This window comes from Anopheles stephensi, chromosome 2 (genome assembly GCF_013141755.1).
Source record: "Anopheles stephensi strain Indian chromosome 2, UCI_ANSTEP_V1.0, whole genome shotgun sequence".
NCBI classification, from domain to species: Eukaryota; Metazoa; Arthropoda; class Insecta; order Diptera; family Culicidae; genus Anopheles; species Anopheles stephensi.
In genome coordinates this window covers 55,151,472-55,178,178 of record NC_050202.1, presented here as the reverse complement: position 1 = coordinate 55,178,178, position 26,707 = coordinate 55,151,472, and the positions used below count along the sequence as shown (strand labels likewise).

Sequence of the window (26,707 nt, the reverse complement as noted above, 5' to 3'; positions counted from 1 at the left end):
TGAAAACAATTGAAATGCATATTTTTTCCAAATAAAACCTTGAGTAGAAATAATCGTTTTATTTGTTTGGCCTCATTTCATAAATTTTAAATCGTGAACGTACAACTGTCAAAATTCGAATGGCGCAACCTGTCACTGATTCAAATGTCACGCGTTGCTAGTGTCTCTCTTCTTCTTCCCCCTCCCCCATCGTCTCGTACACAATGTCCACAAACAACAGCAAAAAGGGAAGGGTGAAGCAAAATTGAACGGGCAACGCGAAATTCCAGCCTAGCACATTACCTCCAAACTTCGTCGTGCGTGTCACTCGAGTGTTCTCTTGCGCAAAGTAGCCCTCCGCGCGTTCGCAAATTGTCGCAAAGAGTTGTGAATTTTACGGCCAATAGAATCAAAGCAGCGACGGCAAAGCATTCACCGCGAAATAAGAAAAGAGAAACCCTGGTCGCGGACAACGGAAACAAAGCAAATCGCGCGACCAGCGGAGTGGGTACAGCTGGAATAATAGCGGAACAGCATCGGGAAAGCAAAAGGTGTTCTCTTCACTGGCGTCTACCTGGGGGATGACGATATTTCAGTGAATGTGAACGAAGGCTTGAACAAACACACACACACCTGGCAGGCTGTGGAGTTGCGTTGACATTTAGCACAGTAAACAACGGCAGCTGCATCGGTGGTGTAGTTCGACCTACGCAAAGAGGGTAGAAAAAAAAATACGGGGGTGAAGTATTTACACCCCCCACATCCTCACAGGCCACCCCCATAGTAACCACCCTGTGCCAAACAATTCAGCCAAGTGAAGCGATTAGTGCATCTTTGGAGAATCCATTTGATCCATATTTGAATGCTGGTAAGGCGGTGAAGAAGATAATTCAGGTCAGGTTCAGAGGTTCAGTGCAAAAAAAAAAAAAATGGTTTGGAAAAGTGAAGTTTCGTGCATATAAGCTTTTGGTTTCCTAAGATCCCCCTGCGTGCGTTCGTTATTGCTGCTGGCCGGCCCACTTCCTTGGCCATTCCATAACCCGTGTGCAGTCTGTGTGCGAAAAGGCAGCATCAGCAGCGCAGTGTGGTGCAATGAAATGTGATATCGTGCAGCACGAGTGGATGAATCGTGTCGTGCATCATCTTTGCTTCTTCTGCTGTGATAAACGGTGATCGTACGTGTGTGATAAGCGGCCAGCGTGCGGCAGTGGTAGTAGTAGTAGTGCACCGGGCAGTAGTCCTGCGATGGAACCGAGCCCTGGCACCAGCAGTGCCACCGCTGCCCCTGGTGGTGGTGTTGGTAGCGCAACGGGGGTGGTGAGCAGTGCGGGTGGTAGTGCGGTGGGTGGTGGGGGCAGCAGTGTGGTAACGCGACCCCCCATTACCGCACTGTTTCGCGAAATTCACAAAAACAGCTGGCTCCGGCGGTTGAACAACGACAGCAGGCGACCATCCGTGCTGACCAAGGTATGTAACCAAGGGTGGGGGGTAGATGGCGAGGGGTGGATGGGGGGAAGACAAGCGAGACAAAAGTGGCCACCCTTGAAGGTTGCTGGATAAAGAAGACGGTGGGGAGTTGGCTGGTTTTCTGTTACAGTTTAAGATTGTAAATCCACACCGTATACCGTCGTGCGTCGTCATTGAATGATGAGTTGAATGAGCTTTTTTTTGCTCCACTACTACTGTCTGACTTCTACCACTGTTTTTGTTATCTATTCGCCCTGTGTGGTTCATTGGGTAAGTTCATCATAACACACCACCCCCCCCCAACGCTGACCGTCACAAATGGCGAGGCGGCTTGCTTGGATAATAGAACCGGACCGGAGTTATAAAATAAACATTACTATGCACGTCATTGGCCGGTTACTTTGATACGATTGGTGGGTGGGTGTTGTAAATATTTACGCAAATTTACGGTTGTATCTTTTTCGAAAGCACCGTTTACAGTGTGCAGATTTTCGGTTTTATATGTGGCTTGCAATTAGCAGTGAGTTAGCATTCTCAGCATAATGAACAATTTATCACAATTATGCGCATCTGGTGTTGCTCTAAGCGCACTGTTAAATGGATTTGATTTCGCCCCGAATGTGATCGAAAATGTTTTTGAATTACACAGCAGATCCGAGTATCGAATCCCATCCGGACCCTGCCCTCGTAACAAGCAATGATTATCCGGTTATGAAAATCTAAATAAGTCTAGCAGGCCTGTATGGGGCTGACGTGACTTTATAAGTCTTTAAGTCCCATTTAGGTTGGGTTATAGCTTTGATAATAAATTAGTTTATGGTAGAAATGCTTCAATTTGATTTCATGCAGTAACAAGCATGCATTCAAAAATAAACTGATTTAAAATATTTGTCACGCGATGGTCCTATGTCCTAGCGATACTCTCCCAACTGTCATGTTCTTAAAGGGCAGACAATATATTATTGTATTAAAAATTATTTTTAGCAGCTATTATCAAACCCAGATGAGAAATTACTAAGGAAGATTTGTTCGTTGTATGAGTTATATTTCTGAGCAACTAAGCAAGGTTATTAAGCAACTGAAACCTTTCGATTGGGTTATCGAGACTTAGGTTTAGGTGGTAGAACATCCCTCTAACTGGCTTACCTGACATAACGCCAACCAGTGACTTCCAGTGATCGGTTGGCGTCGCTTGTGAAAAATATTGTTGCGGTTGATTTCGCTGATCGCTTAACTCATCAATGAGCAACAAGTTTTTGTTTGTAAAAGTCTGTACCAATGACTAAAGAGCAAATGATCGCCAAGGCCCGAAAAGAGTTGAAAAGAAAGATCAATGCCCTAAGGTCCCAGCTAACTGCTCAAATAACGTCTTGGGATAGAGTAGCAACTTTTTGTGGAAAATTTATCGGATGCAAAATTTACGAAAAAATGAATTGAAATTCATTCAATTTTTACAACTCGCAAAAAATGTCCTGCTCTTAACGTCGCGATCATGTTTTTATGTCCTTGTTGAAAGCCGAACAATAACCACCATCGTTGAGTTATTTCTGTCAAGGTTTACCGCTTCTTCACAAGTTCTTACTGATGGACGGTCACTGTAAGTTATCAGTTAAGGGCTTTATGAGCATCTTCACTTTCTATGCGGAGCGAGTTGTCCACTTTCGATAACTTTGGTGACAATTTACTGTAAATTTACGAATGTAATTATTTGTGTTATTTTAGTTGAAGTTCTGATAAAATAAAGCACAGAGGGGATTTTGTTTCGCAAGCATGAATGTGTTATTCTGTTCAAAATAACAAACAATGATTAATTTCTAGGGAAGTACAAAAAAAAAAAAGACACACAATGGATTTGTGTTCAGTTAGCGATAAAGCTTTAAATTAAGGAGCTGTTTGTATTAAGATAAAATGTGTTTTTCCTCCTGTAGTAACTGACTGATTCATCAGAATGTAAATATTTTTTAAAATATGGAACGTGCCTCGTGACTTGTATTTTTCCTATGCTATCAAAATCCGTTCGACAAATATGTACTATCATGAGAATTTTGTTCCTATTGATACTTGATGTTGAAGTAAGCTATTGAAACTTCTTCGGTTTTGTCACTAAATTCTGAAGACTTCTCGGGCTGCCATGTCAGGGCTCTCCTGATTTAATTTACCCGCAGTCGGTTAGTCAGTCCTGCTTGTGTGGATCCGGTCCGGACGAGATTTGATACCCGATCCTGTCATGTGGAAACTGGCGCCAACTCTGCCACCCAATCCTTGTAATAAATAATAATTACGGTTTAAACCATAATAGGTTAATCTCCCATTCTAAGCGCATCATAATCTCTGTGTCTATTATTCCACACAATTCTTCCCCTATCAGTTGACTTAACTTTCCATTTCAACCGCACCGCTTATCAACTTTGTTTCGCTTGACTACACCAAAGGTTTACATGAACCCTTGATCCTGCTGTTTGCGCGTAACCCACTCTAGCACAAAAACCTACGAAAGATCTTCAACAATCCCAAAATTCAACTATAGCTTTAATCAAAATCTCCACTGTTATTATTGGTCGTGTAAGACACGTCACTACTCCGGCTGTCTGTCTGTCAGTCCGTTGTCCGCTGTCAGTGTTAAGTGTATGAGACGCCACTAGGCAAAAACTTCATCTCAACGAGTCTAGGGGAGTCAGCCATTCATGGGCAAGATAATAAAAACAAGCCTCCGATCCACACAGGGATTTGTCATTCGACATTCCAACACACACACACCCCACTCACCCATCCTGAAGATCTTTGCGCCATTTGTCCACAGGGAGGAGAAGAAGTCACGCATAATTCCGCGCATAGCTCGTTTGTAGGTCGTTTGCGCTGTCGTGTGGTCGATTGTTGCCCGATTGTGTGTCTGGGGGTTGCTTGGGGGGGGGGGGGGGAGTTTTTTTTTCAAAGGTTGTTGTTCCACTATTGTCTTCACCCATTCTCCGGATATGTATGAGAAAGTGGCGATAGGGCATTGTGTGGAGTAGGATTGTTGTTGGAAGAGGTACGTATGGTTGAAGTTTGGGAGGGCGCGAGGGCCCAGTTCCTTGGTATGGGGAGTGAAATGCGATCACCCCACCGTCCTTCCAACATCCCTTAAGAGTTTGAGAAGCCCAGCAGTTTGTTGGCTGTCACCTTGGCGCTCATCATCATTATGATTGTGATCAGCGAAGGAATGTGTGTTTGGCTGCTTGCTTTTTTTTGTCTAATACTTTTTAGTGGTAAAAGAACAAAACAAAAAGTCAACAAAACGTTTATTGTTCAATATAATATTTCCTTACGGGGGAAGAAAAAAAAAACGAGTCTCAGTAAGAAGTTTGGCGTGATCTGCTACTTAAAAAGTGGACGGCATTCGTTGGTTGCTGATCATGATCGTGAGACACATTAAGGTATTATTTGCATTTTCCCACACACAAACCCTCATTGTGCTGTTTGGTGGAATGGCCACGTTTCGTTCGGTGGTTTAGCCCTTTGCACGCACCAAAAAACCCCACCAACTTTTCGGTTCGCAGATATTTGTCTTTTGTTTTCCCAAAACACGCGGTAACGTATGGCTGGCCTTCCGTTCAGTTTTCCAACTACCTCGTTTTTGCATCTGTAACGATGACGCTGTGCAGAAGGACAACGAGCCCTACCGTGATATACTCCCCCTCACCCCCAACGTCAGAGGTCATTTATGAGAATTCTTTTTGTTTCGTTTCGAGCACTGCATGGTACAGCGCCAGACAAAGGGGCACCATTTTTCGAAACAATAATTTATTACCTTTCCGGTTCCGGTGCCGGTCCCACCGTCCAGGGTTGTGGGTGTATATTTAATATTTCCACACAACAATCGACCGAGCGCACTGGCATTGCACTGATACCGGTGAAAGAGTCAAATGTCTAAACAAGTAAGGCAAGTATCAGTTCCGCCCCTTCAATCGATCGCTTACTGGTGATCAAATGGTGGTGGATTGAGTGGGTGCAAGGTGCAAAGCTGCAATTATTGTTTGCTGTGATATTGCACGTGGCACATTGCTCGTGTCGCTCCTCCGTCCATTTCCATGCTTTCTATCGAAGGGAATGTATCGTGTTTTAAGCGTTAGTACGATACGGGAATCGAATGATTTCGTGTGCTTCTAAATGTCAGGAAAAATCATCAAGCGAGAAGGCGAATAGGACGGGGCAAAGGTACTTTGAATAACAATTTAATATAGCATCAATTGTGAGGACAGGACGGACAGTGGTTCAAAAGCATTTCGTTTGGACAGGATGTTTTGTGAAGGGTTTATCATTTTAAGCATAAACTCTTTAACTGTTTACATATATTTTTTATAGTGGTATTTTTATTTTTTATACATTTTTTTTGTTTTTTTTATTTAATCCTTGCCATTGCGTAATTATCACTGCAAACTCTCCCACATTTCATTCGATGAAAAAATCATCGGCCATAATAATAAAAACGTAGAAATGGCTTCAAATAGTCTACAGTGGTGAAAATAAATATAAAGAAAGGAGGTAGTGGCGATTGAATTGTTGATTACTTAGTGTGCCAAATACATAAAATATTAGATAAACATTAACATGAAGTATTAGACAAAATTAGATAAAAAGACGCAAGCGCAGAGACCTTATGTCATCAAGTAATATCGGCTCGGTAAATCATAATTACCTAACTAATCAAAATTTCCCTTAAATGTGTCATAAATACGAATGACCTTTTGAACAGTGGACAAAATTAGTATTACCACATCAGAATTAGGATAAGCACTGTAACAACATCAATTTGTATTTTTTTGCAGAAAAAAAAATCTTAAATTAACATACTGTTGAGTTGGGTCTATAAGAAAGGAAGTTTTATATAAAAAAATGATGAAATGAGTATTTCAAAGGTAATAAAAATTGGATCCAAGGGTTGTCGATAGCGCCATCAGTAACTTACTCAAAGGATCCGGTTTCAAATCCCTTTCGGATCATCTCTTCCTACCCGTAACTTGACTTGAACTAGAACTATGAATAGTTTAAGTCAAGGAGGCAAGAAATGCTAGGGTTAAAATCCTCTAGGAAGAAGAAATTCAGAGGGATTTTTTTATGTTTTCATTGTACTTGTACTTATCAGGCGCTACAACCGCTTTGCGGTCTTGGCCTGCTGCAACAATCCTCGATACCGCTCACGGTTTAGTGCCGTCATTTGCCAATCCGTTATCCCAGCCGTTCTGGGGGTCGCTTCAACGCCATCACTCCATCTTAATTTGGGCCTACCACGCTTCCTCTGTCCGTGTGGACTGCCTAAAAGGACTTTACGGGCTGGGTGAGATTATCGTACAGCTCGTAGAGCTCGTCATTGTAGTGGCTCTTCGATTGTCCTTCCACACATACGGGGCCAAAAATCCTTCTGAGCATTTTTCATTAGGTTTAGGTTTCATAGGTTTTCATTACTCTTTTTAAAATGTAAGCAGCATTTTTCATTTCTGTAAAGGATATGTTCAACACTCACAACACTCATTTCATTTAAGTAATTTTTCAACAGTCCTACCAAACCGAGCGATTTTTTTTACAAACTTCAGTGTTTCTCAACATTACAGGAATAAAATATCTATATCCTCGCATGATTGAATCCTGGAACTATTGAAAAGGTTAGGGAAATTGCTACATGGAAATTAGTTTAGCCTACCTGCAATTAACATAAAAATTTATTTATTTAAAATTGTCTGCCACAAGGGTTTAACAATGTTTGTCTTAGTTACTAAGAAAGGAGGAGTAATCTTCGCGATAGGATATAACAAAGGGGAGTTCAGGAGAATTGAGGATTCTAGAACGGAAGTGGGAGAGGGATTGGTTGTAGTAAAAAAAAAATGATCAACTTCTTGCTGAAGAGAATCCAGAAATGGCTCCAGAATCTAGAAATGGATTCCAGAACATTGTTACTAAAATATATTTAGCAATTTCGCATATTTAACACTAAATATATAAGCAATTTCGCATATTTCGATTGCACAAGACAGATTGTGCCAAAAACTACTCAACTGTCGCTTTCGATTATACTTATTCCCACCAGTGTACTGTTTAATAATAGAGTGGCATGCTTCCCTCCTAAGCCTTTTAACTAAAATACGCAAACCGGCAAGTTTCGTTCGTGTGCGTTGATCTGTACGTCTCGTTTTTTTGTTTTGTTTAGTTCACGAACCCAACCAATTGAATGACTTTCTGATGGGTTCGACACGCGGCTACGTGTGCCTCCGTTTTGTACCCCCCAACCCTATTTTTCAACCCCCTCCCAAAAAGGAGGGGTGTTGGAGACGCTGCGAATATGTACCAGACACCCGTGGAACCTTAACGTGCGCGATTGTTGGCGGTTGTCGTTTGTCCGTTTTTTAAAAGTTGTTCCCACCCATAAACCCGGTTTGGTGTGTGCGCGCCGCTCTGTGTGGTAGTAGGTATGATTTTTTGGCTGGATTTAGTTGCTTTTATTTTTTGTTTGGTTAGGTTGCTAAGGACGGACCGGTGCGGCTGTATAAAGTTTTATTAAAGTCGCTCGCGAGAGGGAGAGAGAGTCGTGTGGCTTCATGTCTTGATTTTCTGTCAAGGTTAAGCGCGGAATCGGATTAAGAAAAGCGACACAGTGTGCTGCTGCTGATTTCGCCCGAACGTGGAGGAAGCAACTGCGCCTACTAACAAGGAATCATTCAAACGCCATTTGATGATGATAATGCTGATGCCGGGGAGACGAACGCGGCCATGATGATTGTTTGATGGATTTTGGTCCGTTCCTGAGATTGCAGCCCCCGTAAGGCTTTAATCAATCGCAGTTATTGATACCAATTTACGGCACACGCTTTTCGTGATGCGTGTGTGTGTGTTAGTTTTAAGAAGGAACAAACTACAAATGGAAGGTTTTATTAAGCTTAATAAATGTGCTGCGTTTAAAAATGCTGTCCATTTGCCGCTGATTGGGTTAGATGATTATTGCGCATAAATGATATTCAATCATCGCGAGCGCTTTTCCGTTTGCACTTGTAATCGGAGTATGTAAATTGTTACCTTAATCAGAACATATTGTTTAGAGGATGAATCATTCGGGTTTCGGATCACGGGATTCGATATTTGGTCCTACCGCGTAACGACCGGCGCCATAACCGCCTCGACCTAAAACATGCGGCTTTTAAGTCTAGTAAGACCTATAAGGGGTCGTTAGGGTAAGAAGAGAGAGACAGTCAGCCAAAACTAAATAGTAAAATGCTGTAATAATGTAGAAATCCGTAGTACGCAAACATAATTAGAAAAAATATAGTTCCTGAATAGATGTTCCAAGCTCAAGCCTACAGGAGAAGGAATCCACGATCTCTTTTTGGATCTCTTCTTCTGTCAATTTCGGGGTCGGACGAGACCAAATCGCTGCAAAATAATGAATACTTTTAATTGAAAGCAATACGACCAGGCCGTCCTTCAATAATAGAGAAAAACAAGGTCAAGAAATAAAATCAAACAACGTATGAAACACACAGTGGATGGTGTCCATGTCTCTGACATCTTTCTGACGGCTGAGCACGGTCATCCGTTTCTTATGAATTATAACATGCTTCAGTCGAAGGTTCCTTCCTTCGCGATAGGTTTTTTTTGTGTGAAGAATACACATCAGCTCCTTCTTCTTCTCTATTGACCTAACGACAGTAAGTCATGCCTGCCATTTCTGGCTTACTAGATTTATTGATATACCGCATAGTTGGATAGTCAGTCCTCACTAGGGGGGAACGGCCCGGATGGGGTTTGAACCCCGAATCTTCCGTGTAAAGACCGGCACCGCTATCGCAAATTACCTCCGGGCCGCCCTCAGCTATCACTCCAACTATGACTGATGAATTGCCCGACTGGTCTGCACCTACCTTTTCATCATTTCGATTCCAAGATTTGATGCTTTAGATAGCTTGAAGGTAGTATCATCCTAACCGAAAATTGAATCTTTGTAATGTAAATGAGTATTGTGAAGTATTGTATGTTTTAAAAATACAGGAATAATCATTAGTCAATTGTATACCTACATTTTTCAGGTTCGGCGGGCCTTCGACCACGTGTTGATGCCTAAAATATTGAACCTATAATGCCTTAAATATAATAGATTAGGTTAGACTACACGGCATCGACACTTTAATTCACATCGGACGTGGTATTAAATATTGTTGACTGTTTTGGAAGCTATCTCAAGTCCAGATGCTTCGTCAACTTCATCTCATATGCTTGTAAAATTGATTTTACACTAACAACCTGTGTATACTCCACCACACCGGATGGAATGACGCGACGTTGGGCTTAAATAGTGATGGAAACTGAATTTCTAAGGCTTTAAAGAGTAAATTTTGGTTTTATTCTTCCATTGCACGCTTCAAATTGCATCACCATAACTGTACCCTGATTGACAAATGCTTCGTCTCATCTGTCACAGCAGCCTCTTAAGCCTAGCGACTCCTTAAGCCTCTTTACGCTTCTTTCTTCACACTGAGATCTTCAGACTGCACACCACGCATTTTAGACTAATACACTTTGAAACTGTATCGAAACAGTACGTGCTTTATGGTTTCGCTTCGGTGGCCGACTCTGGCAATCTGGACCAAAACTGCTCACAGGTTGAAAAGTAAAACATTAAAAACCGCGTCCGTTTTGCCCTCTCGGGTCCCAACCTGTCGCGGTGGTTCCGTCGCGGCCAAAAACCGTTTCGCTTTTCTTAATTCGTTATTATTCAACACAGGCGGATATGAAATTGGACACGGTTTCTTCACCAGGGACAGCGTACCTAACCCGGCTCCCTGCTTCTCCCCCCCGCGGTAAGGGCTACGTGAAGCTAATGAAACAAATTACCATCGCGCGCAACTTAAACCCCGGTCCAGGCCCGGTAAAAACAAAGCACAATTTCCCAAAAACCAAACAAAAACCATCTCGTCGAAACCTCGGTCGAGTCGATTCGAGAGCTGGCTCTTAAGCGTGAAGAAAGCATTTAAACATATCAGAAATTGTTGATCTCTTTGCATGCAGGCGAAGCGTAACGGACCGAGGGTTAATGCAAATGCAATTGCAACGCACTTTGCCGTGTTTGGCAATTAGAAGGTGTGAAGTGTGTATGTTTGTCCACAGTTTGCTGGCCTCGCCTCAGACGGAGCTGAAGCAGTGGTATAATAGCACTTGCTGAGTGGAAGGAGAAAATATAATCCAATCGGCAATTTTATTGAAATAGATCATCCAAACAATTGCTTAATTGGGGTTTTTGCCGCTGTGTCTCATTTCGTGAGGATCGCGTAATCAAATGTGTTGAAACTCCAACACTCGATTGCGCCCGTGGAAGGTCCATTATCAATGGACGAACGTTCGGTGGCTGCCGTACTATCAGCGCCATTACGCCAGCAGCGATCAGCTGAAGTGATCACAGAATATCGAAGTGGACTGTACGGCGCGCATGCCTTCGATTCGATGCGTTCGATCCTTTTCCACCTGGCGTGGCGGCTGATCGAGCGAAAAGCAAAAGGTGTTTCATCGGCCACCATATCCAGATGATGGTGCAAAGAGAAGAAATTGTTAAATGCTTACCATCTGTTCGCTCATTTCGCTGTTAAGAATAGGCGGCAAAAAAATGTCAGATCCATAGGTATCCGTTTGGTCGCGCGCCCAAAAGCCAACGGAACGTGCGGACACTCCGTAACGGATTGTCCTAAGCGTCACATCACAATTAGAGCGTGGTGCCATAAAATGTACGGGACTTCTGGGCTGAATACTCAACTCACGGTACTCGGTCACGGAGTAAATGGTTAGAGAAACACCCAAATTGTGTGTGTGTGTGTGTGTGCGAAGTTTTCCGTTTTACTTTTGACGCACGTGGCGACCATTTAAGTATATGTATGCATATTTATTAAACATTCGTCGTACTAAAGAAGTTGGTTAGATTTACTTTTGGTTGGTATGTGTGGGCCGTCAATAAACTTCTTCTTCTTCTTCCTTGGCACTACAACCTCGAGAGGTCTCGGCCTGCCATTTCTGGCTTTCTGTGACTTAAATAACCCTTAGCAAAGTAGTCAACCCTACGTACGGGGAGGCGGTCTGGATGGGATTTGAACCCCGGCCCTGCCGTGTGAAGACTGGCACCGCTGTCTCCTCGACCCCCGTCAATACACTAGCTCTTACTTATTCAATTTCTTTACTACTGATCATCGATTTTATAGAGCATTTTATATGTTTTCATCTTGGTAGATCGTAAAAGGCCTTTATTTAATATATTTTCAAGAGAAATTCATGATTAAAAGAAAAAACATCGTAATTGACACTTTTTCTTAAACTCTTTTATATGAGATTTTAATTGTTGTCTCTTTTTTAAGTCCAATTCTTTCAAGCTATCCAGACCAAATACAATAAATGTTCAGCTTTGTTCGCGGAACTAGTAAACAGCTCTTAAACAGCTTTTCAATCTTGAGTACATTCTTTTAATACTTTACATAATTTCCTGCCGTGTTTTTTATATAATGCTCTAGCAATTCTCTTCTCGAAGATCTCTTTTAAACTTTAAGACCACAACATAGTTTCATCAGACCTTGAATTTATTGAATTTATTATTATAAAGTTATTGTGTTCCATCGAGAGCAGTGGTCAGAGTAAACAGCTGTGAAGTGATGTTAAAGATTTATATTTTTCTTAAACAGCAAACCCGTTGTCTAACAATATTTTGGGGAAGCATTTGTGAATCTTTAAATAAAAAAATGATCTTTACATTTTAACACACGTGTGTCTGATTGTTTTTTTTTTCTCTGCATTCCTTCTTTCAACAGAAACCGGATCGATATTGGGTGGTGTTCTGCGTCCACGATGACTATGAAGCGTTCCTGGAGGGATACAGCGACCCCCGGCAGGCTCCATCGCACGCCCCAGAGTGGGCTCTATCGCTGCAAACCGTCCAGCACGTCTCGCACGCCCTCGTGTCCGTTGAGCAGGAGTTCGAATTTGTGATAACACTCGGCAGCGAGGTGGCCCGCTTCAATGCCAACACCTGGGAATGTATGCAGGAATGGGTGGAATGTTTACGGTCGAAGTTGCGCGAGATGAAGCTACTGTCGCCGAAGGAGAATTTGTACTCGCGGCTACCGGAGGTGCGTCCTCCGCTGGCACCGACGCGCGATCCGACGTCTCCCCTACCCGCTACACCGCCAGTACCGGCAGCAATCGTACCCGGTATCGAGCGTGTCCAGCCACCATCTTTAGTGCAGCAGCAGCATCACGCCCACCATTCGGCGGGTCCGAGCGGCCAATCTACCTCGCTACCATCCGGAGCGTCTGGTTCTGGTGGTGTAAGTGGCACGATAGTCTCGAACACCGGCACCACAAGCTCCATTTCATCGTCATCATCATCCGCCTCATCATCGTCTTCAGCGTCCTCGAATGGTTCTGCCTCATCGGCCAGCAGCTACTCGTCAACGCTCACATCCATACCGAACTGCCCGAACGGTGAACGTGGAAGTCTAGCTGGTCCACCGGCTATGTCCAATACGTCCACGCAGAATCTCATGAACCTACTGTCGAACCCGCTGCAAGCCGTGAGCAGTATCAATGCTCAGGCAAGTAAACTTCCGACGACTGCCGCAACCGACACCATATCGCTCGGATCGACCTCCTCGCTCGTTTCCGAAGAAGAACCATCAGAGGACCACCTTAAATCCATCATATCCGCATCGCCACCGCGTGATTCTCCGCCGAGTACGAGTTTGCCGAAACCGCAGAAAATAATCAACAGGGATAGTTTGGCCCATAACGGCGCTACCGGCCATCATAACCATCATCATCATCATCATCCGGTAGTGACACTCGCACCTGGTACATCGACCACAACTTCCTCCCTAGCGACCACGTTCGTCACCAACGTGCTGGCCGATCCGTCCGGAACGGCCGGACCATCGTTGAAACGCACCATCATCGATAAGAAGCTGCTGCTGGACGTACGGCAGAGTCCCGAACGATCAACCGCTGACTGCGACGGCAATGGTTCCGACGCCATCCAGGGCACAACCAATGGTCACACCAACGATGGTAAGAATGTGTGTTCCCTTCCTGTGCTTCATTGACTGCTAATTGCCTTCAATTAACGGCGAAACGTCCGGCCACATATCGCTGAAAGAGGTCGTCGCCACTCCCTTGGGGATTGGGAGGAGGAGTAGGCGTATGATGGGCCCGCGTCACACGTTTACGTTATCATTCCAAAAGTTTTAAGCACTAAGCCGGGCCCGTCGTGTGCCCTTTTTGCGTTAGTCATCCAAATCGGTGAAAGACCTGCTGGACGTTCCGTAGATGGTGAATCAGAGACCGCACCACGTCTCAATTTGTTGACACATTCACCTTCCTTCGGTCAATACGGCTCGTCGCCTGTCGGCATCACACGCATAATGCTACCGGACCGGATGGTTCCGATTTAAGCATTTTTCTAGCGAACGCATCAAACGCACACACAGAGCTGCCTGGGGAATTCTCGCAACGCGCTTTTGTGGGTGGGTTCACAAATTTCCCCAACCGATTGGCGTTGACCAGTCGTGTCGTTTCATCCATCGATACATTTGGTATTTCTATGATGGCCAGCACCGTCATTTAACACCGTGGCGGACAATGTTACTAAGCGATGGCATAAGAACCGGTTGTTAATTCATATTTGAACGTACACAATGAGTGTGCAAACAAACGGTTCGTTTAAGAAGGGAATGCACATTCCAGTAGGATCGGCAAAAGGGGATGTAGTTGAATGAAGTTGATTAACGTTGAATTAAATTTGCATTGTCTAACTATCTAGTCGGGGGACAGGAGCATTTATTCAGTTGTTATTGTATAAATTCTTTGTTTAGAGCTACTAATTAATATGCTGATTGTTGTAGACCTGTCGCTTTACAGTGTGTAGCATAACTATACACATTTTTATTCATTTTATTTATTCATTTGGAAATATTTATTTATTTACCTTATTTATTATAGTATATCCTAATTGTTGCCTAAAACCTACAACCAGGCCGTACTTGAAGAGATAGATATTAAAAAAAAATCTGTAAACGTTTAATTATAAAAATATTACAAATTTCACTTATCTCTTCAATAGTTTCTCTTCATTTAAAATAATAACTTTTTTTTGCTATAAAATCCTTTGTCTGTTGCCAAGACATAATTATTTTAAAATTATTTTTATAACCAAATTGTTTGTTTAAATCTTTAATTGTTAATTTAATATTCCATTAATAACTGCAATGTAGACAATACGGCATTAGTCCGTAATACTTAATAAATAAATAAAAAAATAAATAATAACTGCAATGTAAAAACAGGGAATATATCAGAAGATTTCGTCTGTTTTCAGCGTAAATAGTTCTATAATCGCAGAATTGGGATCTCGAACTGGAACGACTTCCTTAATCAAATTTCACTGAATCGATAGAAGTAGCTAACAAACATGGCACATTTTTTTTTTTAATATTTTCAAATTAAAGGGATATTATGAATAGATGTATATTTTTTCGCAATGAGTCTTTAGGATATGAGGGCACCAGAAAAGTTGTCTCTTATCTCTTCAAGTGTTTTTTTTATCTCGTTTTGTATAAACTAGATGTTCATATAGTAATGTTTCACACTGTATTTGCTTATCGCATACCGCGAAGTCGTCCCCATAATCGTTGACGCTCACATACTTTTGATGACGAGTCACCTTTCAACTCCGGAATTTATCGTCCAAATCGGTGGATCATTAGTGATAAACGGTCCAACAAAAGTTTGACTGCTGATTGAACGATTTCTGGTGAAAACAAAACACTCAAACACCCGGTGCTTGCCACAGTGCGCTGCTGATGTCACATCAAATGCCTCCAATCTATGACTTATGTCCATTGCAGAATAAACTGGTCGGTACCGCAGGATCGAGTGGTGCTAAAGATGCTTCTAAAGCACATAATCTTTCTCCCTATCTCCCGCTCTTCATTCATGCCTAAATATGCATACCAAAGTGTGCCGTGTTGGTGGTGAAACGGTCATTTCGGGATAGTTTGTTCGACGCTCACGCTCAAACCATTCCGCACGCTTCACACACACACACACACTTCACGACGTTCCCTTGCGTGTCCAGTGAAGAGAATCAACTTTTGCACCGGAAATGGCAATGCCCCCGTCAGCAGCAGCAGCAGCAGCAGCAGCCCGTGGTTCCGATCAATCTGAACGCGGGGAATAGGAAGCCGAGAAGACCGGGGATGGCAAATATTTGCATAAATGTTTCCCGTCTTTGGCCACTCGGTTCGGCTGCAAAAACAGGCGGTCGGAAAGCAGACACCAAACCAAAAAACAAAACGAAGAAAATTAAAGTTTTAAAAACTTCCTCAAAGATGTTGCTGAATGGACGTTTGATGCATGGAACTTTTATTGGAACTTTTCACTGGAGAAAAGGTTTCACTAAAGAGTGTTGAAGCTGTATAAAATAGTATGAATTCTTTACTATTGAAGACTACGTTACAAATAAATTAGAGCAATCAGACTACAACTTCTGCCCGCTTGAGCACTCTTTGCGAAACGCATTTTTTGTGGCACACAGCAAAGAACCGGTGACGAAACGGGAGACTGAAAACAAATTAAATTTTTCATTAGGAAAAAAGGCATTTTTTATGGTCGGATGCCGCCGAGCGCGCCGACACAGAGCAAACAGATTCAGCATGGACATTGCCAGCCAGCATAGTTGGGCAGGTCTCTCTGTTCCTGCATTCCAGATCTCGGGGAACGGGGCACATACTATTGAACTTTCGGGTGTCTTGCGATTTGCGGAACACTGGGAAACACCCAACACCGGCTGGGCAAAAGTAACCCATCGACCTGTGGCATCTGGTTGGCTAGATGTAGCCGGGCCCTAGGCCCACCACACCATGCTAAAAATGAACCCATTCGAACCGTTTCAGTTCCCTTCCGGAACGGAAGTGTTCGTCGGACGTGGGTCAGCAGGTGGCTACGTGGCGAAATGTGTGTGTATGTATGATGAAGGTGTCGATGAGACGACCGGTGGACGAGTAAACTGTGTGCGGAGCGAAGCAAAAACGATAAAAGTTAATTAAATCTAGCATTTCTCATTTCCTTTCCAATTTTTGACCTTTTCCTCCCGAACCGAGTGGCGAGATTCTAGGCTTTTCCGCTCGTGGCCGTCTGTCTAATGTTGATATTGGACCCGGGGGTTTTTTTTTGTAATTATGCTCACCGTACACTACATCATTTCAGCGCACACCAACGATGAGCCGTGGTTAAGGCAGCCGCAACAAAATGGAACCACCGGCGGCGGCGTTGGCAACTGTCGCAACAGCAATGGCACTGCAACGTCCAGCGAATCGACAGCAGCAACGGCCACCAAATCTGCCGCCATCTGTATCGTGCCACCGGCATCCACTGGAGCTAGGTAAGTTTTGGGGGTTTTCGAGGCGCTGGATGTGAGGTACAGGCGCTATGGGCGATGGTAAACCTTTTTCGTGTCGAGGACGCGCGTGCAATTGAAGCGAAGGGACACGAATGTGTGTATTACTATTGCCTCGTGATTGAATATATATTGAATAGAAGTAATTAAGCGCTCAGTGTTTCTTAACCCATGTAGCAGTAGTCAGTTTGTTCGTCGGGGGTCCTACTCTACATCCTATCGTTGAACATGCATGCCAAGAATGGTGACGATATTGTTGAGAGCATCATGGTCGATCACAAGGATATTTGACTCAGCTAATAATTAATTTAACAATAAAATACCTGTAGCAGAGGTTATCTTTCTTGTTCTGAATATTTTTTTTATTCATGAAGAACGGCTTGGCCGTATTGCTAAATCCTGCGTATATCAGGCATTAATAATTTTGTCCTCGTAGTCTGTTCCTCATTATGCCACTGAAGTACTCCTCGGAACATTTAATTAGCTTATTACTTATCAGGGGCGGTCCGGTGGCCGAGGCGATAACGGCGCCGGTCTGCACACGGCAGGGCCGGGGTTCAAATCCCATCCAGATCGCCTTCCCGTACGTAGAGCAGACTACTTTACTACGGGTAAAATTAAGTCACAGAATGCCAGAAATGGCAGACCGAGACCTCTTGAAGTTGTAGCGCCAAGGAATAAGAAGAAGCTTATCAGGCTTTACAATCGCTATGCACTCTTGATCTGCTGCAACAACTCCCGAAACTGCTCGCAGCCTAGCGCCGTCGGCTGTCAATCCCATCCGTTTGGCAGACGCATTAACGTCATCTCTCCATCTTAACTTGGGCCTACCACGCTGCCTCTGTTCATATGGGGACGGCCCAAAAGGACTTTTTCGGCAGGGTTCTCCATAACATACCCAGTCTACAGGAGCCTAGTGAATCTATGTCGCTACACGATGGTGAGATCACCGTACTGCTCCTAAAGCTCGTAATTTCACCTTTAATTTTATTTAAGTAAGGATTTCACCTTCTGATTTTATTTTTTTGAACAGTGAACTTACGTGTTATCTCAACAAGACATTTTTTTTTCATAAATATTTATCTATAATAATCCTCACACTCTAAATTCCTCAATAGAGGAATCAGATAAATATTTTAATTTCATTCAAATGTATTGTTGGAGATGTTTGATTCGATGTTGATGTTGTATCAAAGTATCCCAGTTTAGACTCTGCTACCTAGTAATCCGATTCAACCTCTCTTAGCATAATACAAAATTAAACAAACATAATCGTAACTCAAAATTGTTCTGCAAAATTCTGACCACTTACAGATCCTTTCATTCAGCTGGATATAGTGGCTCAAGATTTGCACCGAATATATCACTATTAGAAGGTTTCACAATAAAAGATCTCATACGGCTCTCTGGATTTTACACGGAACGACCTTAAGAAACACTGACCAAGCATGAATGGTTTCGATGCGACAGTCGTCATTTACCCATTTACAAAACCCACAACCCCACAATCTTCGCAGTAGAACAAACCGGAGAGCGTATCGAGGGGCGAAAGCTTAGTCAAATTAGTTTTCGTTCGATTTACTATACCCCAGACCCCAGGTACTGTACCGGTGAAAGGGCCAGACTCCGGGCGCGTGTAGGTTAATGTGGGTGTTACATTTCAACGATGGCCAAGAGCAAACGGGAGACTTTGGCAAGGTGTGTCCAGTGTTTGGATAGAAGAGTGTAAAGGTGTGTCGTCTAAAGGGGTGTCTTGGCTGGCCAGAGATGGTGTTGTGTACTTGTGGCCGCCTGTTGCCGCTCGAATACGATCCCGTTTGACGAACGATTGCAAACCTGCACACCTTCGTCTTTATTTGAACGTGTCTCTCTGCAGCAAGCTCTACTGTCCGAGTGGGTGAATCAGTATCGGAAACGGGCGAAGATGTAGGAATGGTACGATCGCAAACCACTTTCCGTGCAGTGCCGGTTGCATATGCTTTAAATCCGTGGGTATGGAGAACAGGGGGCGAGAGAAGAAATGGTGGCCCCGTTAATGTGTTCGACGCCTCGTGGATTGGTTCGTGGTTCTGCTGTTTGCGGTTCTATTCATCCCTGCTGGCTGGTGTAAATTAAATTAGAAATAGAGTTCAAACGCTAGCAAACTGTGACGCATCAACGCACAACGCTCATCCTTCAAATGGGAGAGGTCTTCAGATGGAATTTATTATTTAAAAACAAAATCATCCATTGAAGGCTCTTTTTTCGCAAACAATTTAGAAAAACAAACATCTCACGCTATAATTGTATATAAGCCTAGCCGCTTAATTGAGATCGCGAAACGAAATATTGTATTAGAAGTCCGCTGTCCGCTTTATTCCTTGCCTTGTGTCTTTTGTCGCCAAACATTGGCTTCCATCTTGGGATCTCCGTCCATCATCGCCGCTTCTCGTGGGCGTTAATCGTGCCGGGGCCGTTAATTCACTACCAAGGTCAATTTATTGCTGTTCCTGTGCCTCTTCTCACCCGGCTGGACTTGGCTGACACGCAGCAGGTATACTCGCCCGCAACTTCCACCGTCCAGAGCGTGCTGAAGTGTATTAATTAACCGACCGTCGACGGCTCCGATCCCTTGTTCCGGTCGCTTTTTGCCTGCTGGTCGGCGGTGAACTTGTCGCTGGAAACGAACGTCGGCACTGGTGCACCAACCGTTGCGATACATCGATCAGATGAATTCCACCGGCCGTTTGGGTGCGTATTTCCAGCGCCTTTTCACGCACACGAAACTTGGCGTACAGCTTGGCAAACTTACGCTCCATGTAGCGTTCGATTTCGGTACGATCGATGAGTGCGTTGGGTTGGGCGACACTTTCCACCCGTTCGCTGGCCGTTTTACATTCGACCGTACAGGTTGCACGGGAAGAATCTTGTTTTTGGGATACTTTCGCCCGAATACCGTCCAGCACGTTCGTGAGCCATTGACGATCGTCGGGGTGTAGATTTTCCGACGGTGCCGGTACACACATTTCGGGACGCTCGATAATGTCGGGAACTCGGAGCAGTAGGGCAGTCCGAAGTGCATCCTGCAGCTGGAGAAGGTAGTGTAAGTCTGTCTGGACAGATTGGGCAGGCGCGGTTCGGTTTTCGGATGTATCCGCTTGCAGGGAACAGATATCTTCATCGGTACGTTCGTTAAGCGTTTCGAACTGTTTTACCAGATGCTGCAAGGGTTCGAACGGGCCATCGCCCAGCAACTCGGGATCGTTCTGCAGCAACACTTCGAGCGGTTCCTCCAGCAGATGGGGGAAAATGAAGGGATGCGTCAGGTTGTCTTCGTGTAGCTGGCAGAGCAGCAGTCTCGCACAACGATTTCGGAGGGCTTTCTGATCTGGGGGCGTGTTGTTGAAGCGATCTATCCAATGGGCAGTTTTCTTGATGTCGATGGGTTCCTCTAGGCTGGGGATAAGATTGCGCAACTGTTGCAGACACTGTGCGTATTCCTGATCGAGCAAATGATCGTATTGCTCCGCTTCTGTACCGGCATCCATCGCGTAGTTGGAAAATATAACAAACAAAAAAGTTCTTGTAGAAGGCTATCAAAATAAAACAATATTCGTACTCCCGCCTGTCCTGTCCGGCTGCTGGGTATGGTTCAGCGTCGTTTTTTATTCCTTCACAAATGGCAACTAGATGGGTTTCTCTTATGGAGTCTTACACCGCCTACTTATGTTTCAAATATTGATTCCCCTTCACAGAGTGGAACCGAAACGTACCCGACGAAAAGTATCTCCCGTGACAAGTTCATCGCCACAGTCACCCTCGGTAGCGCACGAAGAGGACCAGGTAGCGAACGTTACCATCATTCAGGTGTCCAACAGTGGCAATGCAACGGCGCCATCGCCAACAATCACTACAACTTCTTCGCCGAAGCCTCCAGTGTCGCGCTTTAATTTCCCCAAAGCAAAACCGTCGATCATCACCCCAACCACGGTACCGGCCGGTGTCTCGACCATCATTACGGATGACCTAGGACCCGGCAGCGATCATAGCTATAAGAGTAACGTGCAAATCATTCCGTCCAACATCGAGTACGCGGCAAACGAGGATCAGCCAATGCAACCGTCTATCATCGCGTCGATAAACGAGCAGCAGATCACAACGGTGACCGTGCCGAACAACGTGCAGTCGGTGCCGATCAGTTCATCGGTCATGTCAACGCCCAGAAGCCAACCAACTGTACAGGTCGCCGTCGCCACCTCCTCCACACCGATCAAGGGACCGGAAAGTAATTTCGGCACCGTGACACAGATAGCCATCAATACTGCGGGTGATGTTTCGGGTGTCAGTAAGCCGATCCAATGCCAGTCCAGTCAACATTACGAGCAGGTTTTCCTTACCAGTTCCGTGCAGGTCACTGCGGGAGGTGGACAAACCGGCACGACGAGCTTGGAGGATCAGGCTGTCGTGTCCGTGGCACCGATTGTGTCGAAGCCCACTGCCGGGAATAAGAGTAGTAAAGTGCTGCTGCTCAGCAGACAGTCACGCTCGTCTAGTCATTCGGATATACCACTTCCCGCGAGGCTGGCAATAAAGGGTAACCGAACCAATGAGGTTGGTAGCAATGATAAGGAAAATCGTGTTCAACACGACAGTATCATTGGCAGCGCCGGCAGTGGCACAGCTTCAACATCCAAGCAAGGATCTCCTCCAACGGCGGGTAACCCAACCGCACCGATCCATCTTGGAGGTGGAAGTCCTTCCAAAAGACCGGCCGTAGATCGAAACATCTACACACCACATCCACAGCGATCCGCTCCACTGCTGCAACGAGGTCTTACCGAGTTGGTTTTAAGTACGAGACCGTCAGCCACCGCACCGTCGACCGCACACGGGACGGATCAAGCTGCAATCGTTGCGCGTGGCCGTAGAGCTCCGGTAGAGAGCAAAATTCGTTCCGATCACTTGCCACCGGAACAGCGGCGTCGCAGCTCATCGACGTCCGACGCACGCCAGGAACATTCCCATGCGCGTATTAACGGAGCATCGGGAGGTGCAGCGAACGGTGCCGGGCCCGGTCGCTTACAGTCTCCGCCGCAACCGTTTCGTCCTCATCATCAGCTGATCAACGTACCCGAGGGAAGTCAGCTGAATGGAGCGATCAATGGCCACGGTACACCGACCGGCGGTATTGGAGGCAATCGGAAGCTAACGCTACGCGAACAGCAAGTATTTCAGCTGCGGCGAGAAATGATGCACCCGGGCGGGGTACGGTTACAGTTGCGTCGCAAGGATTGCCTCAACTCGATCGGGTTGGTGGATGCGTTCGGTGCCGTATGGGTGGCCGGATGGAAGCAGAAGGAACACCCGGTACTGTACAATGCGCTCCACATCGGCGATCAGATGATCAGTGTGGCGGGTGTTGCGATCACGTCCGCAGCCGACGCACACAAAGCTATCCGGGCGGCACCGGGTTTGTTTGTAAGTAACGGCGAAACGAAGAAACGTTAATGACTCTAGAAGTGAATTCACTTTTCCTTTCCCCGTTTTAGGTTGAACTGATTATTCGTCGTGTTCCGTTCGGACGAGTGTATGCCATTCGACGAGAGCTTGATGGGCAGTGTTTGGGGTTGATCCGCGATGGCAATACGGCAACGATTGTGGACGTTGTACCGAACAGTTTAGCTGCACGGCACGGATTGCCCCCGAAGGTAAGTAAAGGCCAGAGCAGCTTTCTTCTGATGGAACTGACGGAAACGAAGCGCTAATACTGTTGTGTTCTCCTTCTTCCTACAGGCAAAATCTTGTGATGGATTATCGTTAACGTTTTGGGTGTTGACGGAAATCAACGGCAGGCCGTTAAATTTATTCTTTAAGGAGAACGAAATACGCGATCGTTTGAATGCCGTCGGGCGAGATATATCGATACTGGTATGTTGGTTCTTATGTGTGTGTCATGAAAGACTTCTGAGGTGCCATACTAGGGCGAGAAATACTTTGCCAAACAGGGCTTTGTTACCGGTTATGGTACAAACTGGTAGTTGTCACTCATTTTGGGACCTAAACTCCCCATGTAAATTGGTGTGTGGCTGTCTCAAAAATTCCGATATACTCTTCGGTGTCTAATTTAAGAACGGAGGACATTCTCAAACGCTTGGATGGAGGTCAAACATCTTGACTAGTGTTGTGTGAGGTAGCTCCTTTTAAAGAGGCGCGGGCCACTGTTGTCTAACCATTGAGAGTTTGAAGCTCTTTTCTCGCTGCTCGGGCGAAGAACTAGTAGTGAGAAGAGAGCATTAGGATGAGAGCTAAGTTTTAAAGCGTGATCTTATCGTTGATCTTCAAAGTCAGGACAGAGCTACTTGGTGAAGGCAGAGCCACTTAAGGAGGGCAGTCATGTCATTTCATTTTGCCTCTCGATGCTTTCATCCCTATCGAGTTGAATTAACGATTCCATAAACTGTAAAAAACGGCATCAAACAGGGTAAAACGCCAGCCTTCACATGGCTGGACAGTATACATCATTCCATCCGGATTAGCTCCCACAAGGGAGACTACGCAGATACGGGTTAAAATCAAGTCAGGGAAGCCAGTAACGGAAAAACAAGTTCTCTCGAGTTGGCAGTACGATGAAGACTAGTGATGGTCTTATGACTCCTTTCACAGATCGATCCGGAGTCGGGTTTGATCCGTGAGTGCAACGAGTCCGTGTCGACCCATGCATTAGACCGAACTCGTCGAAGTCATGGATCGACCCGAACCTACGGGTCGAACTCGCTACACCTACGGGTCGACCCAAACTCGTTGGAACTAGGAATACTACCCTAACGATTCGGGGTCGCTTACGGATTGCTCCGACCCGGGAAGTTCGGGTCGACCCCTCCTTAAGTAGTTTACAACCTTCCTCGCTAAACAAAGAACATAAGGAAGAAGCATCATATTAATCCGATAATGTTAAATCACTACTCTCTTCTAATTCTCCACCATTTCAGGTACAACCAGCCGATCTGGTAACAAAGCTGAAAAAGCAGCTAAAATCTCTACGTGGCCACAAGGATTTTATTGTGCAATAAGGCGGCAACTCGTTTCAGTGCGTAGTCAACATCACACACAAAAAAAAAGGATAAACAGAAGCACAGAACTGTGAAGCAGCAGGGAAAAGGTAACGAGCGTATTCCTGTTTTGTAGCTGTAACAACTGTTTAAGCGGAATTGTAGAAAAAAGGGCGATTTTTTATTGTATACAAATGACACGATACATCAACTGTGAGTTCTACTCAACTCAACTAGTAAGACACCAGTAGTCCAATAGTAATAGTAGCCAGCAAAGTAAAGGAGTGTATTGACTGCTGCAGTATAAGCTCAGCACACGTTACTACTTCTTATACAGAATTCCTTTCCACTACTCTGCATACTACCGCGTGTAGTACATCGTCAGCTACTTACTATTATCGCCATCTAGCGGAACAATATTAAAGTAGGAAGGACTATATAAACTAACCCCGATGTGTGATGTCTCTCGGGACCCGTATACGGCCGGTGGTAGTAGGAAAGCGCAAGTGCATGTGGAAACATTGGGCAAAGTAAAACAGGGGACAACCGTTTTTCCTCTCCAGTAAACGATTAGTGCAAATTTTTTGTGAGCTAGAACATAGGACGACAGTTACGTAGCAAAAGTATCCTTGCTGGGGTGGTGGAGTGTGGCTTCCAAATCCGAACACCGAGGCCAGCGAGAGCAAATGACCAAATTCAAATGGTGACAAGCAATGATCGTTGCATCGGTGTGCAAATTTAGGCAAAATTTACTCTTTGGTTTTTAAGTTTCAATTTACCCATTCTTCGAGTACATGGGTGGTAGTTAAAAATTCGTTTTCTCTAGTTGTTTAACATTAGTGAAATCTAAAAAAAAAGCAATTGCTTGGCGCTCATTCGCAGCAGGAGGAATGCCACACAACCCACCCACTGGGCGGCAGAAAGAAAAGGATGGCGAAGAATGTAAACAATATTAACTATTAACCAATCACTCAACTGCAAAACAAAACAAAACAAAAAGAAAACGTAAACAAAAAGGCTGTAATACTTTGCACAAACAACTTTGTGTGAAACCCCTACTGCGTGTGTGTGCGTGTGTGTAGTGGTAGAAGTAGTGGAAGAAAGCTCCGTCTTTTCCAGCAGTAGGCGATGCAGTAGTGGGTACTCAAGTAAGTAGAAAATCGAGTCGAATCTCTTTTAACATACCACACTTTTTCTCATAACAAATCACATAAGAAATCAAAGGCTGAAAACAAGTATATGCTTACGCGCGGTTTTTTGCGGTTTGATAGTAGTGAGAGTTTTTGATATAAAATATTAGACAAAAGAAAGAAAAAAACAGGAGCGAACAAAACAAAGCATGAGCTAAGATAGGAAGCTGCAACCTCAACACTGCGAAGGGAACTCATCCTCACTGAGTTTGGGTACGGAACTCATTCTTTAGGAGACCTCTTTTTACAACAAAAAAAAGTGATTCTTGATATAAGATTTTTAGTGGCCGGAGAATGTGTGGCGTGTGGTGTGTAGTGTGTGTGTGTGCCCTCTAATAGTCGTGCCCCGTTGGCGTTCCGCTAGCGTATAAAAAAAACGTAAAAACAGCAACACAACAAAGAACTGACTGGGGAATAAATAAACCGTGAGCGAGTAGAGTGTTTTGGGTTTCCTTTTTTTAAGCAATGCTTCTGTTTAATTTGTTGTTCTGGACCGTTTGTGCGAAAGAAATAGGGGTTGCTGTGGGAGGCTGTTGACAACAGTCGAGTCATCATGGGGCAGGTAGGCTCTCAGCAACCTTTGTACTCTCGAACGTTCAATAAAGATAGGCAGTGTTGGTAAGTGCTTCAGGAGCGGTCCGAGAGCCGAGGCAATAACGACGCCGGTCTTCACACGGTAGGATCGAGGCGTAAAACCCCATACAAACTATCAAGGCACGGGTCCAAAATCGAATCACAGGAAGCCAGAAATGGCAGGCCGAGAGCCACCCTTAAAAGATTGTAGTGCCATGGAAAATTTTAGAAGTAGTTATCGAAGTGCTTCCAAGGATTCGCGTCATCATTTATCCATAGAACAAATTAAGTTATAAGCCTGTGTTCAGATGCGGGAGTACCGGGGTTCAAATCCCATCCGGACCGTTCCCCCGTAGTGAGGCATGGTATCATGTATCTTCATCTACGTGGTATCAGTAAGTCAAGTAAGCCAGAAATGGCAGGCATGACCTTAGGAGATCGTTAGGCCAAAGAAGAAGAAGCAGAAGAAGATTCAAACCAAGCAAGTTTGCTTGCTATCAGATTGCTTAAGGTGCTCACTCAAGGTGTTCATAGGTACTGGGCTATTCGACATGAATGAAAGATCCATTTGCTCACTATTGCGATTGTCGGAGAAATCGTCAACGACCTGCTGACAATTAGCCAGAAGCTTGACTCACTTTGATTAAAGAATCGAGCGCTAAAGCTGAAGATGGCATCTCTGTCTGATTAACCTAATGCGAAGACGAAAAGCCATCCGTAACAAGTGTGTCCGGATAGTTCTGGTAGCCGCGCAGGCCATTCAAGAAGTTGCAGGTGTAATCGAGACATCCTTCATTACAAATTTACCGAAATAGGGTCAATATCAGCAGGTCTAGGGTTGCCAGTTAACAACTACAATGACATAGCCGTTGAGATACGCTCAACAGTTGGTAGTGCATAAAGCCTGAGGGAATTTCTCTACCCTTAAATTCGCTCTTTCCCCTCCACGGAAGAAGGTAGGACTAACTAGCATATTTATCGTCCAAGTCCTCTTACGCGCTCCTGAGTTATGGATCTTTATCCAA

General features: G+C 44.7%; 1 protein-coding gene across 1 annotated transcript; it reads left to right on the top strand.

The window, feature by feature from the left end:
• Positions 1–61: 61 nt before the first annotated feature.
• On the top strand, positions 62–25,571 carry LOC118502823 (mucin-5AC). The gene is made up of 7 exons (XM_036035499.1): positions 62–1,446; positions 12,255–13,506; positions 16,702–16,876; positions 20,626–22,348; positions 22,420–22,578; positions 22,664–22,798; positions 23,860–25,571. The coding sequence occupies exons 1-7, from the start codon at positions 1,225–1,227 to the stop codon at positions 23,938–23,940; spliced, it is 3,747 nt and encodes a 1,248-aa protein (XP_035891392.1). The 5' UTR covers positions 62–1,224; the 3' UTR covers positions 23,941–25,571.
• Positions 25,572–26,707: the final 1,136 nt, after the last annotated feature.